Source organism: Hippopotamus amphibius, chromosome 1 (assembly GCF_030028045.1).
Source record: "Hippopotamus amphibius kiboko isolate mHipAmp2 chromosome 1, mHipAmp2.hap2, whole genome shotgun sequence".
Lineage (NCBI taxonomy): Eukaryota > Metazoa > Chordata > Mammalia > Artiodactyla > Hippopotamidae > Hippopotamus > Hippopotamus amphibius.
This window is the reverse complement of record NC_080186.1, coordinates 68,280,384-68,297,655: the sequence shown is the minus strand read 5'-3', so window position 1 is coordinate 68,297,655 and position 17,272 is coordinate 68,280,384. Positions and strand designations below refer to the sequence as shown.

Below are 17,272 nucleotides of genomic sequence, written 5' to 3'. Positions count from 1 at the left end.
AATATTTTCTCCCATTCTGAGGGTTGTCTTTTCATCTTGCTTATAATTTCCTTTGCTGTGCGGAAGGTTTTAAGTTTCATTAGGTCCCACTTATTTATTTTTGTTTTTATTTCTATTACTCTAGTAGGTGCGTCAAAAAAGATCTTGCTGTGATTTATGTCAGAGTGTTCTTCCTATGTTTTCCTCTAGAAGCTTTATAGCGTCTGGCCTTACATTTAGGTCTTTAATCCATTTTGCTACTTCCTCTTGATGCAGATCAGGTCTGTCACTCTTAATGTAATACTGGAAATACTTCTTGTAATCTATGATTTCATAATTATAGAATTCTACATAAACATCCTCCTGGGAGAGTCAGCAGCACTGAGGCAGAGCAATCCTTTTGTTCAGGACATGTAGGTGTCTCTGCTTTCCAAATATTTTAAAAGCTAACAGCAACTTAGGCATGAAATTATTTAAAGGACAATCCTAATAGGAAAAACGAGCTCTAAAAGAACATACAAGAAATCCTACTTCTGATTCCCAGTGGAAATTGGCATAGGTCATGCCAGCTTTAGAGACATATGGTACCCACCATTGACATTATGTGTCAGAAGAAACAAAGCAAGATCATGAGTTGAGCTTCCTCAAAGGTGGAGTGAGCAAGGCAACCTTAACAATTAGCTAATTGTAGTAGATTGTTGAAAATATTGCCACTGCTCCTTATGGGCCCCTTCCTGGGGTGCATCTCCCTATGGAAAGTTGATATATCCCACCCCCCGCCCCACTTCTTTGATATCCAACTTGGATGGTTGACTTTTTTGGGCCAATGGCAAGGGAGCAGAAGTGATGTGTGCCACTTCCAACAGAAAGTTTTCAGAACACTTATGGAGTGTACTGCCACATGGCCTTTTTTTTTTTTTTTTTTTTTTTTTCCTTGTGACAAGGCCAGCAATATCCCAAATATGAGGATTCCATTAGCCTGGATCCCAGAGTGAAGAAGACACCTAGCAAACCCATTGTGGTCATGTAATGCTAGCAAGAAATAAGTTGTTATAGGCACTGAGGACTTGGGGTTATTTGTTACCACAGCATGCTTAACCTAAGCTGACTGATATACTAGCGGCTATGCTAAGGAAATCTGTACTAATGCTAGAGAAACATGCTGGGCATAAAAAGAAGAGCTGCACCTTGCTGTCCCAGTCACTTTCAGCAAAGGGAGAGCCGCATTACAGACACCATTTCTGAGGGTAGAGCTGGACAGACTAGGGATAAAGGCTTACACAGAGTGGATGCACAGCGCATGCTAAGACCAAGTCCACAGCTGAGGGTCTGGGAATAATATGAAAGAAGATGGTATCTTCCTGAAGAGTGACAGAAAGTAAATAACACTTACTTCTTCTAATCTTATTGCTTCTTCCCTATCATAATCAGCCAATTCCATAAGCCCTTCCTTTGAAATACATAGCTCTCTACCATCTGTGAGTACCTTCAAATCACTACAGTACCTTAAAACCAAGCAAATACCAAATGGATTTTTGTTTTACTTTTTTTGTGGGTTAAGGTAGTAGTTTTAGGTTGTGCGTCTGAGAGTTACTGTGGCATTAAGCAGTCAAGGGTCTGGAGCACACTGCCCCCCTCATAAATCAACTGACCTACTCCATTTCAATCCATTTCAAATATTTGGCTTCTAATTAGATTTTATTTGTACAAAGGGTTCTGCAACCAAAAATGTTTAGAAAACCACTGCCTCAGGTAAGGCCATGAGATCATTTCAACCACGTGCGATGGTTGTCATCAACTTCTGCAGACTCTGTTTGGGTCTGTCCTAATCTCAACCCTTCTTTTCTGAGCATGTGGCAGAAGAACTGTCACTGCAGAGATAAATATTCATGTGCATTGCATTTTGCTCACAGGCACTGTATAAACTATATTTAGAACTCTGAATGTTGAGATGTACTGTGTCAACATTGAAATTTAATTACCGTGATGGACTTTAAATCCATGTACCTTCTTGCGCTGTGGAGTGAATATTACCTCCTGTGTTTGTTCGTTCTCCTTTACACTCCCGGAGAAAAGGGTTGCAATCTGTTTAACGAGAACACCCACCTGCCCTTCTCTTCCAAGTGAATGAAATGAACTCTCAGTTTTACGACTCTTTTATCTTCGTATTGTGAAAAAGAAATATTGTCTTGCTAAAGTCTTTGGACACTTCCCAATATGTGATATCTCCCTGCTACTCCTATTATCACTCATTCTGGTAATAAATGATAATGTTCATTGCTAGGGTTTGTAAAACTCTGTCAAGTTAGCCCATTATTTTAAGCTCAGGTTAAGGTAAAGCATTTAGATTTATATGAGCCTGGTGCAGTTTCATTAAGAACCAAAAGCATCTTAATTTTTCTCTCTCTTTATGCAAGGGACTTTGTATGTCTTAATGTTACATGAATCAGTGTTCTAATATTTCTTTGAAATGTATCTATTCTCTGTATGCTATTTACTGTCTGTCAAAGTCAATGAGCAGGAATAAAAAGTATCTACATGATAACTCAGAAACTACTGCCTTCTTGGCCCTTGTATAATAACTAAGTGGATGCTTTTAACAATGAATCTGTCCATGGTACCTTTCCTATTCCTATGTAGGATTTTGATTTCATTTAAAATGAATAGCATAAACCCCAGGTCTGAAAACTAATAGAATTTTTGCATTTACCTGCCAACCCATAACCTTTAGGTTAGAATGTGTATCAGTTTGCAGTCAGTTGGTTAGATGAAGCAATGCTTTAAAACTGAAATGAGAAGATTTCTGTTATACTACAACCAGCACCAGATATGAAGACCAGTTTGGGTGGATTATTATTAGAATGATTTCATATTAGTCTTGATAAGTGGTACAAAATAAGCTGTAGGAAGTAGATACAGACCCCTAAATGAGAAGAGACAAGGAAAGAAATGTGTTTGATTACCTGACACGGATTCACTCTGTGAGATGGAAATCTGATTAGAAGTCCAGGCATGGGGAGAGCATGTTGTGTGAGTCCTGGTCAGGACACTGTGGGCATATGCACGTCACTGGCCAGCTGGGTGTCCATGAAGGCCTTACTGCCCATCCAGTTCTCCTCAGCTCCTGTGTGTGTGTATGCAGAGCTGTAACAGGTTTTGAGATGCCTGGTTAAAGGGCCAAGTTCTTTAGATGCTGACACCTGGTATAAGTGAGGAGTAGCCTGTAGTACTGCTGCTCTGTACTGGCCCTGGGCTGTCTGAGATGGTATAATGGAGTATGTGCTTGGACACAGAAGCTGGTTTAAATCACACTTCTATGACTTACTGATTGGGTGACCCTGGGCAAACTACTTAATCTCTGAATCTGTCTCTTCATCTCTAAACTGGGAGATCCCATGAGGATTAAATGAAATAATCCAGACAAAGTGTCTTGTCCAATTCCAGGCACATAATGGGCTCTTGATGAATGGAAGTCATGAAGACAGCATGACCTGCAGGTGGTGAGATTCACCCCTAATGAGCTCCAGTGGTATAAGAGAAATGGCATGTGGGCAGTAAAGGGAGGCAGGCTTATGGCACTAGAAGATGCAGACAGATCCCACTGCTGGTTGTGGCAGCACGAGCTACCTGAGAGCATCCACTAGTGAGAGTCAACCTGGGCCTCCAGGAACATGAAGAAGGTACCAGGGACACTATGCTCCAGCAAGCCTGGAGAACCCCAGAAGAGGATGGAGGTAGGAGGCAGGGATGATGGAAGCATAGAACACACTTTGCCCTTTTTCCTTTTTCTACCCATAGCCATTCTGCTCCTTGCTGGAACAGATCACAGCCTAGAGCCCATTTCTCTTCATACTCTGTGTACCCCTAAACCCATCCTAAAAATGAATGATATACTCAGTACATGCTCAATAGTCATGAGTACTTTTTTTTTTTAATTTTTTTTTTATTTTTTGGGGGGTACACCAAGTTCAATCATCTGTTTTTATACACATATCCCCATATTCCCTCCCTTCCTTGACTCCCCCCCCTCGAGTCCCCCCCACCCTCCCTGCCCCAGTCCTCTAAGGCATGAGTACTTTTTTTAATGTAGAGTCTGTCAAAAGAAACACATTTAAATAATAAAAATAAAACATTCCACCCAGATTTTTTTTAATGAAGCTACAGTCAAAGCCTACAATGCCTTCCCACTGTCCTCCACCTTTGGTACATCCCTCCTAATCTCTGGCTTTTCTATCACAGCAAACTTCAGCATCTATGTGTTACACATGACACAAGGGATAGGTCAATAAATCAATATAAATACAAGGAAGGACTTCCCTGGTGGTGCAGTGATTAAGAATCCACCTGCCAATGCAGGGGACACGGGTTCAAATCCTGGTCCAGGAAGATCCCATGTGCTGTGGAGCAACTAAGCCCGTGCATCACAACCACTGAGCCTGTGCTCTAGAGCCCATGAGCCACAACTAGTGAGCCCGCATGCTGCAACTACTGAAGCCCACGTGCCTAGACCGTGTGCTCCGCAACAAGAGAAGCCACCACAATGAAAAGCCCGTGTACCGGGCTTACACAATGAAGAGTAGCCCCCACTCACTACAACTAGAGAAAGCCTGTGTGAAGCAATGAAGACCCAATGCAGCCAAATAAATAAATAAATGTTTTCATACAAAGAAGAAAAAAAGAAATACAAGGAAAAGAAAAAGTTAACTGAATCGCAAAGCTTATAGCACAGAAGGAATGCACTGGATGCTCGCCACGGAGGGAACGCTGGAGGGCAGCACACGTGTGCTGGTTGACTATTTGCCTGTTTGTCCTTAGGTCCATTTCCCTCCCTTCCTCTGCTCTACTGTCAATCACAGGAAACACCATTTTTCAGGTTCCCTTAACAACCCATTTCTGGGTAGTTTTGACCAGCAGCGGGTACTGGGAAGAGGGAGAAGTCAAGGTATTTCTCCCTGTGCCTTTGAGGGGTATTTCCAGCAGAGGCTGTTTCTCCTTTAGCTCTGCACCCCCCCCCGCCCCCGCCCCGGACAGCCCTTCCCTCCGTGGCCCCAGCTTCTGCGAGGCAGCCTCCACAGTGGTACTCGTCCCAGCCTGAGTGTACTAGTTTCTGGAAATACCACTTCCTGGGGGTATTGGCTTCCTGCTGCTGCCTATATTTGGGAAGCCTCATCTTTCCTTGATTGGCTTTTCATGTCTTTCTGTGTACCCAATTCCAGTATTAAATTTTCTCTATTTGAAGTACTTAGAGTGGTTTCTGTTTCGTTTCTAGACCCTGACTGATACGTTACACATGGTGCTAAGAACCTACTTCTGTCCAATGACTCAGAATAGGAAAGTCAATGTATTTAAGCAGATGTGTGTCTACACAGCTGTGAATAAAAACAAAAATGCATGAATAATGCACAAAGACATTCCATCACAGGAAAGCACTGCTTTGGTCTGTAATATTTCATGCCATTCACAAATATCTCCCTGTTTGTTATTCTGAGGATTTTTCATTAGGACTAAACTATTTCACATGGCAGTCAAATACTTCTACAGTAGTTTGCAAGAATTCTGGTGAGAAAAACAGCTCTGAACTGAGTTTTCCCTTCTCCCTGTGCTTTCTAACATGTAGTTCCTTCCTACTCACCAGAAAGCCTGTCCATGACCCTGGTGTAAAGAAATCTGCCTGGTTAGCAGGACGAATGTGCCCTGACCTGCTTTCCACTGTGCCCTTCTGATCGAGAAAACCTGGAGAGAGATTTTATTAAGTGGTTAGAGAACAAAACTTGCTAATTTTTGTAAGAATTCAGACAGTAGCTTATAAAACGGGCCGTTAAAAGAATTCATGTCTGAAATTCAGCATTAATATGACACAACATGTCAGGTGGGGAGCTGACCCCTCAGAGCTCTGGTCCTACCTGCACGGCTGCTTGAACAGCATTAAGAAAACCCATCTGAAACACGGGGAACTAAAAAACTGGCTTGTTTTAAGGGTAGCTTAAATTAGCATCGAAAATAGCAACATTCCACTAGAAACAGATAAACTGCATATTCAGGTATTTAATGAGTTAGAAACCAATTCTCCCTTGATGACCAGCACGCCTTCATGCATAGAGCTTTTTGTCCACACCAAAGTTGGAAAGGAAGGGGCAACCAATACTCCTTACTTTCTCTCTGAGGGGTAGCAGGTGTGTTCCAGTTCTAATCTTGTAATCCATTTTGTATTGTGTCACCTGCCTTTTCACTGGGCTAAGTATCCTGCAAACTGGGCATGTATTTTAGCCATCTCTGGCTGAGTCCAATGGCAGCTAAGAGCAGGATCAACAAGGGGCCTTGGAAAATGTGTGCAGTGCGGCTAAGTTGTAGCCATGTGGTACGTCTGTACTCAAGATGTGCCTCTATTTCTACTCCCCATTCCCTGGGGTCCGTAAAACCCTGTGTCATCAAGACCCACACTTTACTGAGGTGCTGAACAACTGCTTAATGTGTCCACATGTCATCTGCCATTACTTTTCAGTGTCTTTTCATAGGAAAACCTATCTATTCTGTAAGAGAAATAGGATTAGGATTTTAGGAAAGCTAAAAAGTAACACAACAATAAATGTTTCAATACCCAGTTGTCAGATATGTTTCACTACATTGCAAATATCAGATTACTTTTTTAAATTATTTCAAACTCACACTGGGAATTATACAAGAACCATACATTAGAGGAGAAAATAGGCTTACCTTTTCTATTGTCAGACTCCAGGTGCCCACATGGATCTTCACGGTGGAGATTTCAGCAGCACTCTTAATACTGACTTATTTCCAATCAGAGCTGAGAGATCAAAAAAGACAAACTCTCTGTGGATCCACTCAATTTTTTTTAAACTCATGTTTAAAATTAATAATTTTCTTGGGCATTCAGCAGTGAATAATAAAGCTGAGCTCATTCATTTAAAGTTTTTAAATAGCTCTAGATTAGTTTTCTGTGATACAGGAAGCCAGTATGCTGAAACCCAGTAACTGTCCCAGGGTTTCATCCCTGACTGTATGACCTTGGAAAGGTTATTTAATTGTTCTCAGCATCTGCTTTCCCTGGAAAATGCAGATGATAATGGTGTTTACCTCGGATAATTATTATGAGGATTAAACTAGATCATTCATTTGTTTGTCATTCAACAAATACGTTTTGAGCATCTCCTATGTAATAGACACGGAGCCTGTCCTCGTCGAGCTTACGGTTTGGAAGGGAAAACAGAAATTAGTCAAATGATTACACAAAGAAATATAATTACAGGTGAATAAAGCCTATGCAAAGATATTTGATATTATAAGAAAACATGCCGGGGGGCTTCACTTAATCTGGGGAAACAGAGAATTAGAGAAGGTTTTCTGAAAAAAATGCAAATGAGTGAAGTTATGACAGATTATTGAGTTAACTAGATGGGGAGTGTGTGTGTGTGTGTGTGTGTGTGTGTGTGTGTGTGTGTGTGTAGTGGGTGGGATCAATATTTCAGACCTGAGCTCAAGTTCCATCTGGAAGCCCACCACCCTGAGAAAGCTATAGCTAACTTTTTTTTTCAGTTCTGTTTATTTTTATTCTTCAGCAAAACAAGTTTTGTTTTTTGATCCAGAAATTTTGGGGATTACTTTGACAGTAGGTGTATGTGTGTGTCCTTCGGTGATGTGTCTGTGCTTTGTAGAGCACAGGGCCGATGTGTATGAAGGCTGCTTCTCCTGGACATGTATGATGGACAATGGACAATATTTGTCATTCATTCAGAAAACATTTACCAGCCATTTGCTCCTGCCAGGCACCACCCCATACCCTGAGGATACAGAGGTGATGGAGGCACAGCCCCTGTCTTCAAGGACTTCAATCCTAGAGTTTAGTGCGGAAAAGAGATACCCAAGCACGTATTTATAATATGCCATATCAGAGCCGTGTATGTTTGGTCAATACATTCTGGTGGCACAGAAATATCCTGGGAGAGTCAGCGAAGGCTCCCTAGGACAGGCATTCCGGAACAGCCTAGGCAGAGACACCACATCTGTATCCCCAGGACCTAGAAAAGTGCCTGGCACTTTGTATCTAAACAATAAATATCTGTTTAATTTACAAATGACACAGTATGAAGTTCTATAAGTTATTCTAAGTGTTTCAAATATACCATGCGAGAGTCAACTTATAAATATGAGGCCAGAAGTGTAAACAGGGGTGAAAGGGTGACAATTTTTTAATACAAAGTAAAGAATACTAGCCTTGGTTCTCTGGTCTCGATGGTGGAAAGCAATGGAAGCACTGTCAGCAAGGGGAATGACAGAATCAGCTTTGCATTATAGAAAAATCACTGTGGCAGCGGTTTAGGAGACAGACGAGTGGGAGAAAAGGCTGAAAGCAGAGAGACCAGTCCAGAAGGGATTATAATTGTCCAGAACAGGATAATGAGGTTCTAAGTGAAGGAAGACGAAAGGGATAAATTTGAGAAACATTATGAAGAAAAATCCAGCAATAACATGTAGAGTTAAGGGAAAACAAAGAGATGGAAATGATGAGGAAATGTTTCTGGTTATACGACTGCTGACACCCTTCACCAAGATGAGGATACAGAAATGGCAAAACGGTTGAGAAAACACACAAAGATCAGTTGGAGCATGTTACAGGTGCAGAGCACTGCACACACACAGGGGAAAAGTCCAGAGGGGAAAAGTCCAGAGGGGGAAAGCCCCGGGCCTCTCGTTACAGGTTTGAAGATCATAACCTTACATACTTATTTACTCCCTCCCTCCCTCCCTCCCTCACTTAGGGAAGAGAAAGCAACAAAGAGAACCTTGGAGCCTCTGACTCTTGCCCCGACACCCTCTACTCATCTTCATCTCAGAAGATGAAGATGGTCCCTCCTCCGAGTCACTGGAGACCTTGTGAACTGGCTCTCATTCCCCCTCCTCCCAAGTTCCTGCTATTGGCCAGCCATTGTCCTCAAGACAAATTAGCCATTATGTGTTGACCTTTTCAGGACAGGAAAACCAGGGTAAATGCTACATGACATCTTGCCCCTGCTGGCCATTCATCTGGGGATAAAAAGCAGAGGGAGATGCACCTCACATAACTTGCAATGGTGGGGCTTTAAGTATCATACACAGAAGCAAAGAACATTTTATAGAACAGATTTACTTTTAAAAGAACCGATCATTTCCACACATGCAAAGAATACAAACTTTGTGTGTGTGTTTCATCCTCTTTTTTTTTTTTTAAGAACGAGTGTCCACTCACAGTTGCTAAGTTGCTAAGAATTAAAACTATCAACATGATTTCTTCTAAATAACTGCCTGGGAAAGCACTTAAAGCCTCCATTTATTATCCAAATGTAACTTAAGGACAAGAATGGAAGAATTATTTTTGAAAGAAAATAATCAATGAATCATTTATCAGTTTTCCTGCCCCTTGTATAACAAATTGTAATTAGTATGATGTCTTTGTTGGCAAGTGATTATAAGACAAAATGCAGTATAGAAGCAAAGGAAGATTCTGTAAAGAGCTGTGCTGTTTTGCAGAGCTAATAGTGATGCTATCACTGGAATTTTATGTGATTGCATTGTTAATGTATAATTTGGTATCCTTAATAGCAACAAGATTGTTAGCTCCTACCTTGAGTTCTTAGTGCCCACATTAGATAACAAAATCTTGGCACGGTGAGCATTTGGAGATAACTATTCATCTAAAATAGAAAAGAGATCCAGAGGCTCTGCTGGCCTTGAACAGGGCTCAGTTTTAAGAACTTGAACTTGGCAGAATAAACAGATACTTTATAAACCATATTTTTAATCCACTTTTGTATTTTCTCTCTTTGGTAAAAAATGTAATGCCACTGTCCAAAGTTTCAAAATCACCTCCCAGACTCTTTAGCTGAGACTGTTTGCTCTACTTCCCCCCAAATTTATTTTCATTCCAATAATTAATCATTGAATGCCTACTAGTTGTGATACTTGTTGGGGCATCAAAGATAAATGGGACCCAGCCTCTGCTCTCAAGGCACTCATGCTGGAGTCTAATGGGAAACACAGCCCATAAACAAATGGTTTCAATGCAATGGAAAAAGCAAGCTGATGTCATAGGTCATAGGTTGGTGCCACTATGGCAAAGCAGGGTGATTTACTCATTTGGAATCTGCAACCCACTCACCTGTGGAAATCTCTAAGAATTGTCCATATTCACACAAAGCCCATCACAATCAGCATAAGAAAGAACCTGGAGTGGAAGGCGTACTCGAGCTACATCTTCTCCCTATGTTTCATCCTTAAGGAGCTCCTGGGTTGGCTTAGGACAAGATGCTGAACATGGGTTAGGGGGTAACTTTCAGTGGCTGCTGAAATCCAGTTACATGGCCATGTGATTTTAGTTGTGGTTCTTGTAAATAAATATATTTTTCTGCCAAATGTAGAGAATGAAAAAGTACTAACATAAAAATGAAGCTATCTAGGGCTTCCTAGGTGGCGCAGTGGTTAGGAATCTGCCTGCCAATGCAGGGGACACGGATTCGATCCCTGCTCTAGGAAGATCCCACATGCCACGGAGCAACTAAGCCTGTGCACCACAACTATTGAGCCTGCGCTTTAGAGCCTGTGAGCCACAACTATTGAGCCCATGGGCTGCAACTACTGAAGCCCACACACCTACAGCCCGTGCCCTGCAACAAGAGAAGCCACGGCAATGAGGAGCCCATGCACCACAACGAAGAGTAGCCCTCACTCACTGCAACTAAAGAAAGCCCATGCACAGCAAAAAAGACCCAACACAGCCAATAAAATAAATAAATAAATAAATTTTTAAAAAATGAAGCTATTTAAAAAAGAAGCTATTTCGATACATCTAGAACTGATTTTGTTTTTAATTAGAGAGCTAGAAGTCCTGTCAGTTAGTATTACAAATATAATACCCCATGATTTCCATTTGCAATACTATTTATGGGTAGCAGAAAAGAAGGAAAACATACCATTTCAACCCAATTCTTTAAAAGTTTCATGCTCTGCTTAGAAAAAAACATACTTGTCCCTCAATATCTTTCTTGACTTTTGTGACCTTCAAACGTATCAAAGATCTGTAATACCCTCTTGTTACACCTAGCTTTTCAGAAGACCTGAGTTACCAAATTATACTTCATAATAAATTGTTCTTAACTGTATCCTGATATTGTCCTCTCAGGAAGGAATACCTCAATAACAATAGGTAAATAGATAGATGGATGGATGAATGGATGGATGAGTGGATGGATGGGTAGATGAATGGATGGATGGGTGGATGGATGGGTAGATGAATGGATGGATGGGTGGATGGATGGGTAGATGGATGGATGGATGGATGGATGGATGGATGAATGGATGGGTAGATGGATGGATGGATGGATGGATGGATGGATGGATGGATGGATGGGTAGATGAATGGATGGATGGGTGGATGGATGGATGCACAGAAAGAGAGAGCGGGAGAGAGGCGTGACACTTTGGGCCTTTTACCTTTTTTCTTTGATCACCTTTGAATTAACTATAATTGCACAGAATTTGCCTGAACAATTAATTACCTATACTACCACTGATCTTTGAATTGATTTGTGCAACTACTCAATAGATGCACGAAAGTACGTCTGGGTGTATGAAAGAAAATATACTACCATTTCTCATCTGCCTACAGCTTCTCTGAGGAGGTAATGGTATAGCTAGTCAATATCTACTGGGCAGTGTTCCCCTAACAGACTCACAGGCCTCCCATAGGTTATGCTTGGCAATTTAGTTGCTCAGAAAACTTTAGGACAAGAAATACAGCCTGCTGGCAGGGCAGCATCAGGCTTTCCTCTCGGGGGATATCTCGCAGAATCCATACAGCTATCCAGAGGCTATTCTCTTGGCATCCAGGTGACAGCTGAAGTGTAAGGAAATGAGCTTCATGCCAGGCAAGTGTGAGAGCTACCTTGGCCTAAAAGCCTCATGCCTCACAGGAGCCACTGTCTCCTATAACAACACCATAGGTATAGCTTCCAAGACCCCTGCAAGAGTCTTGCCAATCGGAAGGAGTCCCCACACTCAAGTAAGCCTAAAGCTATGGCTTCCTATGAGGTGTTTATAGTTCTTCCAGCTCAGATGCAGTTTATCAACCAGGTGACATTTTTATCATAAGCAGTATTGGCCCAGTAACATAGACGATATTCTGCCTTATTAGGTTAGAGAGGAAGAGAGCTAGAAAGTTAAGTTCAGATTCTAATGAAGAAAGAGAAAGGTAGCATTGACTGATGTATGTAAGCTTTAAAAACAACAAGAGAGATTTTTTAAAAGAAAGTTAAAATTTTGAACAGTTTTACATTTACAATATATTTCAAAGTTTGCAGTACAGAGAGAGTTTCCATATACCTCACATCCGGCATCTTATATTAATATTTTTCACTTGCCATAATTAATAAGCCAATATGTATAGGTCACATTAGTATTAACTAAGATCCATATCCGTTCATATTATCTCCATTCTTCAAAAGACAGGAGACTTTTATTTGGTGATATATTCTACATTTAATCCATTGCATACTTAAAATGTTCAGAAACCACTCAGGACAGTTTAGCTGAGACAGGAATCACTTCAAGCACTTATAACCCCACAGTGTTTAGTGTGTAAGAATCTTCAGGTCCACATACTGATTTATAATTCTCAAAGCCCGGGAACTATCCATAAACTTCATTTGTGTGTATTAGGCCACTTCAGACCTGATTTTTACATTGAATGCAGTTAGGTATATACAAAAGTGAAGTTGTGGATTTTGAACATTTGGCTTTTCTTATGTTTTCTTTTCTATATATATATTTCTAGTCCATCTATTACCCTCCTCCCAAAATAATGGTCCCCTTGGCTTAGGGCAAAGAGGGTGTCCTGTAGTTGCTTACTCTGGAAAAATAGTTCTCAGGCCTAGTGATAATTTGAATCACTTGGGGAAATTTTTGTGTGGGACCGGCGACTGAAGCTCACTCCCAGGACTCTGAATTAATTGATCTGGATAGTCTCTTCATCCCCAGTTTTAAAGCTCTCCCCAGGTGATTCTAATGCACAACCAAGACTTAGAACCACTGCTTGGAAATTGCAGACTTTATCTTTTTAATTCAGATAAACACATGAAATGTGGGCTTTGTTATTAAACATGAAGCCTGGAGAACTCTTAGAAAACTCTTCAAGGACCTCCTGCTTTAGCTTTTGTTTCCCCTTTGCTTCCCCAAACAGAATTAATTATTCCCTCCTTAATAACTTATGCATGCCTCTTTTATTTTACTTGTCATGTAAAGTTATAATAATTTTTTGATGCCTATTTCTCCAGTTAAATAGTCTCTGATGTAGAGACCATCTCCTGGCTGTGTGAGATAGTTTCAGCTTTTAACACAGTTCCTGGCAAACAGTAATTGCTCAATAAGGGCCTTAGGAAGGGAGGGTGGGTGTAAATCTGAAAAAAAAAAACAAAAAACAAAAGACATAAAGTGTTGCTTAGCATTTACTGAAAAAATTCTTCTTGGACAACACTGACTTCAAATTCCAAGAAATTCAATATAGACAAATCTGTACTTGTATTGTTACTGATAATTATGATATATGGCAGCTATTAAGCTTTTTATTTAAATAATTTAGCCCAGCATCTCATTTTAGAAAACAAAGGAACAAACAGTGAAATAGGGATTGCTAACAAGTATGACTAGTTCCATTAAGCCACAACAAAAGTGAAATAATATCAGCCCAGGACTTTCCCCTGTATTTCACGTCAGGACATTTGTTATAACTGTTGCTGTCAATGAACTGAGCACTTGGCCAGCCACAATCTGGACCTCACACACCAAGATGTCTGGGATGCTGTTAGTCTCTTTAGAACTGAATTCAATTTTGATTGAACATGTTTATACTTGGGAGCTTATAATTATCCTTGAGTTCATTTTAAGAGATGGTTAAAAGGGTTTGTTTTTTCTTTGTTGTTAACTACTGCTGTGTTTTCAGAGAGATTTACTAGTCTAAAAGATTTCTGGGGACATTAATAAAAGAAAGAATAAAGAAAGAAAATCCATAGTTTAGTCTGAGTCTGGAAGCATAAAGCAAGAAGATGGTAGGCAGTTTTCTACTGATTAGTTTTCCCACTTGATGTGTGTAGGAGGCCTGCCAAAGACACTCCTACCCAGAACGTTCAAGGCGTGGGAAGAAGCTCTAATGAGGCAGCAGAGAAACTAGGTATTCCAGTCTCACTAATCATTCACTTTGAGTCATCTTCTCTTCATTTAGTCAATAAATGTAAGTTGCTTGCTTACCATGTGTGGGGTTCTGGTGATGACAGTGGTGAGTTTCCTTCCCTTTCTAGTGGAAACCTATAGCCACATAGAGTCCACATACAGTCCACACACACACACACACACACACACACATGCACACACACACACACACACACACACACCACTTGACTGCCCTTTTTCCATATAAAGCTGGATGGAAGCTCAAATTACAAATTAAGCTATATGTCTTATACATCTGATTTTGTGTCCTGAGATTCAGACCCACTCTCCGTTAACTCAGGAGTAGTCAAGCATGATTTGAGAACCATGGGGAAATTGCTGACAAAACTACTCCCCTGTGCTGAGAATGGTCCCATAGGTTCATAGACTGTTCAACTCTGCACCATATGAAGGAGTTGGCTAAGCACTTGAGTGCAGCTACTGAAGCTGGCAGTTCTCCATCTAACTATTGTGGGCATGATTTCTGATGGCAGGGCAGCAGCGAGACTGTTTACCTTTCTGTCTAGACTTGCAATGGGCAAAAGGATTCTATTTTTTTTAAAGATACCCCCATCATATACCAATAACGAGGAGAGAAAATTTATTCCTCGTTTTAAATTTTGAAGGATCAGGTTAGCCATTTTGAAAGAAATTTAAAAATCGATTACTTTGTACTTAACAAGCAAATGGACCTCTGAACAGCTGTTGATAAACTATTAGTAAGTAGAGGGCTTCTGTATTTTTATTATCGCTTTACTAAGTGACAGACCCTGGGGTCTGTCTGTTTGTGCTCTTCTAAAATAATGCATGGCTCGCACTCTTTGCTCTGTCTGGCATACTTCTTGTTCACCAGGCCCTGATTTTAGTCATCCAAGCTCAGTTTCAGAGCACACAACCCGATGCCTTCACAACCAAGATGGCAGACTCTTCACGAGCAGGGTGCCAATCAGACTCCAGAAGGCCGGGATCCCATGCACTCTTGCACTTCTGCCCACCCCACGTATCCGGGGCTCTCAGAAGGATGGGCTGCGCCAGGGGACCAAAGTACTGACCGGAGTCAAGCTGACAAGTAGAAATGTTTTGCAAAATATTGCTTACAGATTCAGAATTTAAACTGCTATTGAGGCCTTGGGAAAGAAATATAAATTCTAATCCTCTTTCAATCTTTCTGGATCGAAAAAATTTTTTTATCTACACCACTGTATTCAGTGATGGGGAAAAGTAAAATACCTTCCCAAACTTCCACTAATCCTTCTGATCTCTTCTATACTCATGATTCATGTGTGCTTTATAGACAAGCGCGGAGCTTCACTGCTCGTTCTTGCCATAAATACTTCACAAATTAAAAAATAAACGGGAAACCTCTCTCAGACCAAAAGAAAGGATTCTTTTTACTAAGTGAGGTATAATTAGGGCATTTCTTCAAAAATACCAACATCTACAATATACCTATGAGAAAAATAAATTTCTGGCAAAAATATGTGAAATCTAAGTATATCTAGTCCTCACTGCATTTCTGTCTTTCATGGAAAGTAAAAACACTTTATGAAGCTGCGTACTGAAATATTTATTTTTAAAAAATAATCTACTTTTACTAGTATTATTTGCTTTTTTTTTAATGGTTGTAGGTTCATTGCATTGCTTTTTTTCTTATAGATTTTTTAGGATTATTGATTTCCATAAATTTGATAAAGAAATACCATTAATACTTCTTACACCTTTTTCATTAGCTATACACATTAAAATAAATCATCTTTTATCATTCTCTTGTGCATAAAATAATTGAAATATTTATATAAGAATTCATGACTTTTTTCACTTTTAGAGTATGAGCTTATTGCAAAAGAACAATTGTAGAGTAAACATTTCATGGTAAAAAGGAGCTGAGTGCTATGTCTACATATGAATATCCAAGAAATTATGATAAAATGGGTTATTCCCTTATTTTATTACCCTTTCCATTTTTTAGTAGAGAGTGTGTATGTGTGTGTGTGTGTGTGTGTGTGTGTATGATGGAAAGAGTGCTGCTTAGAAAAATACAAAAAAATGCTTCCATTCTTTATCATGTATTATTATTTTCGGTAATGCATTTCAATGAAATTGTGATCATTAATACACAGTTTTCAGGACACACAATTTGATAGCCTATGTGCTGTGTTTATTCTCTACATCTGGAAAACTGATCTAGTGGGAAGAGAGAAATAGGTAGGAATTAAAAATCTATTTTTTATCAAAGGTTATTTTAAAGGTTTACTCATCTGGAAATAGGATGACCTTCATCTCTCTCAAATGAAGAGTCTTATTTCTACCCTACTCTCATTATTCAGTCCACCTTTCTCTGAGTACCGTCTCTGACTACATACATTCTACAGGGAGCTGGGGTAGGCGGACCAATAAGACAGGACACCTGCTCATTTTTCTGTGTCCCCTTCCCCTCCCAAAATTCCTGGACCTGAGTGTCTGCCTCATCCAGTATGTAAATCTACCTTATTCAGTATATAATCTCATCCAGTATATAAATCTCTTCCACCTCTGTGGCTATTTCACTGTGCTGAGACTGCTGTGCTATGTCTTGAAAATGTCTGCGTGGTATGTTTTAAAACATGTCAGGGTTATTCTCAAATAAATGCTTCAAAGTAACATTTTTTTTGGCCAGCTTTCAACTTATGAATATGGATTGGTTTTAATAATTAGATTAGAGCACTACTTCAGAAGCCATTTGTCTAATGTATTTTTCCCAATCCCATTTCACTAAAAAATTTTCCGGAAATGGTCATCTACAAAATGGACAAAACATATTCAGGCCACCTTCAGGCTTTTTCAGGAAAACAACATATTAAAGTTCACCAGTTTCAGTTATTTTTACTTTTTATTTTCTAATATGCACTGAAATATAACTGAATAATTAATAAAAATAAAATGAAATGAGTAAGGTAATTTGAGGAAAATGTATAATTATTTTTGATAAATAGAGGAATTAGGACATTGGGTCTTGGTTAAAAGAGATAATTATGGGGTAGAAGAATTTCAATCATTAGCT

The 17,272-nt window shown here is 39.9% G+C and overlaps 1 protein-coding gene across 5 annotated transcripts in view; it reads left to right on the top strand.

Moving 5' to 3' along the window:
* Positions 1-17,272, top strand: part of ST6GALNAC3 (ST6 N-acetylgalactosaminide alpha-2,6-sialyltransferase 3) — a 636,206-nt gene that overhangs the window by 484,186 nt on the left and 134,748 nt on the right. Inside the window, exon 4 of one of the 5 annotated variants that reach the window (XM_057715886.1) lies at positions 4,219-4,316. The exons of the other annotated variants lie outside the window; for them this stretch is intronic. Coding sequence (XP_057571869.1) covers positions 4,219-4,315 — 97 coding nt within the window. The 3' untranslated portion in view covers position 4,316. Of the gene's footprint in view, positions 1-4,218; positions 4,317-17,272 lie in introns of those variants that run through there. 5 annotated transcript variants of the gene reach the window in all.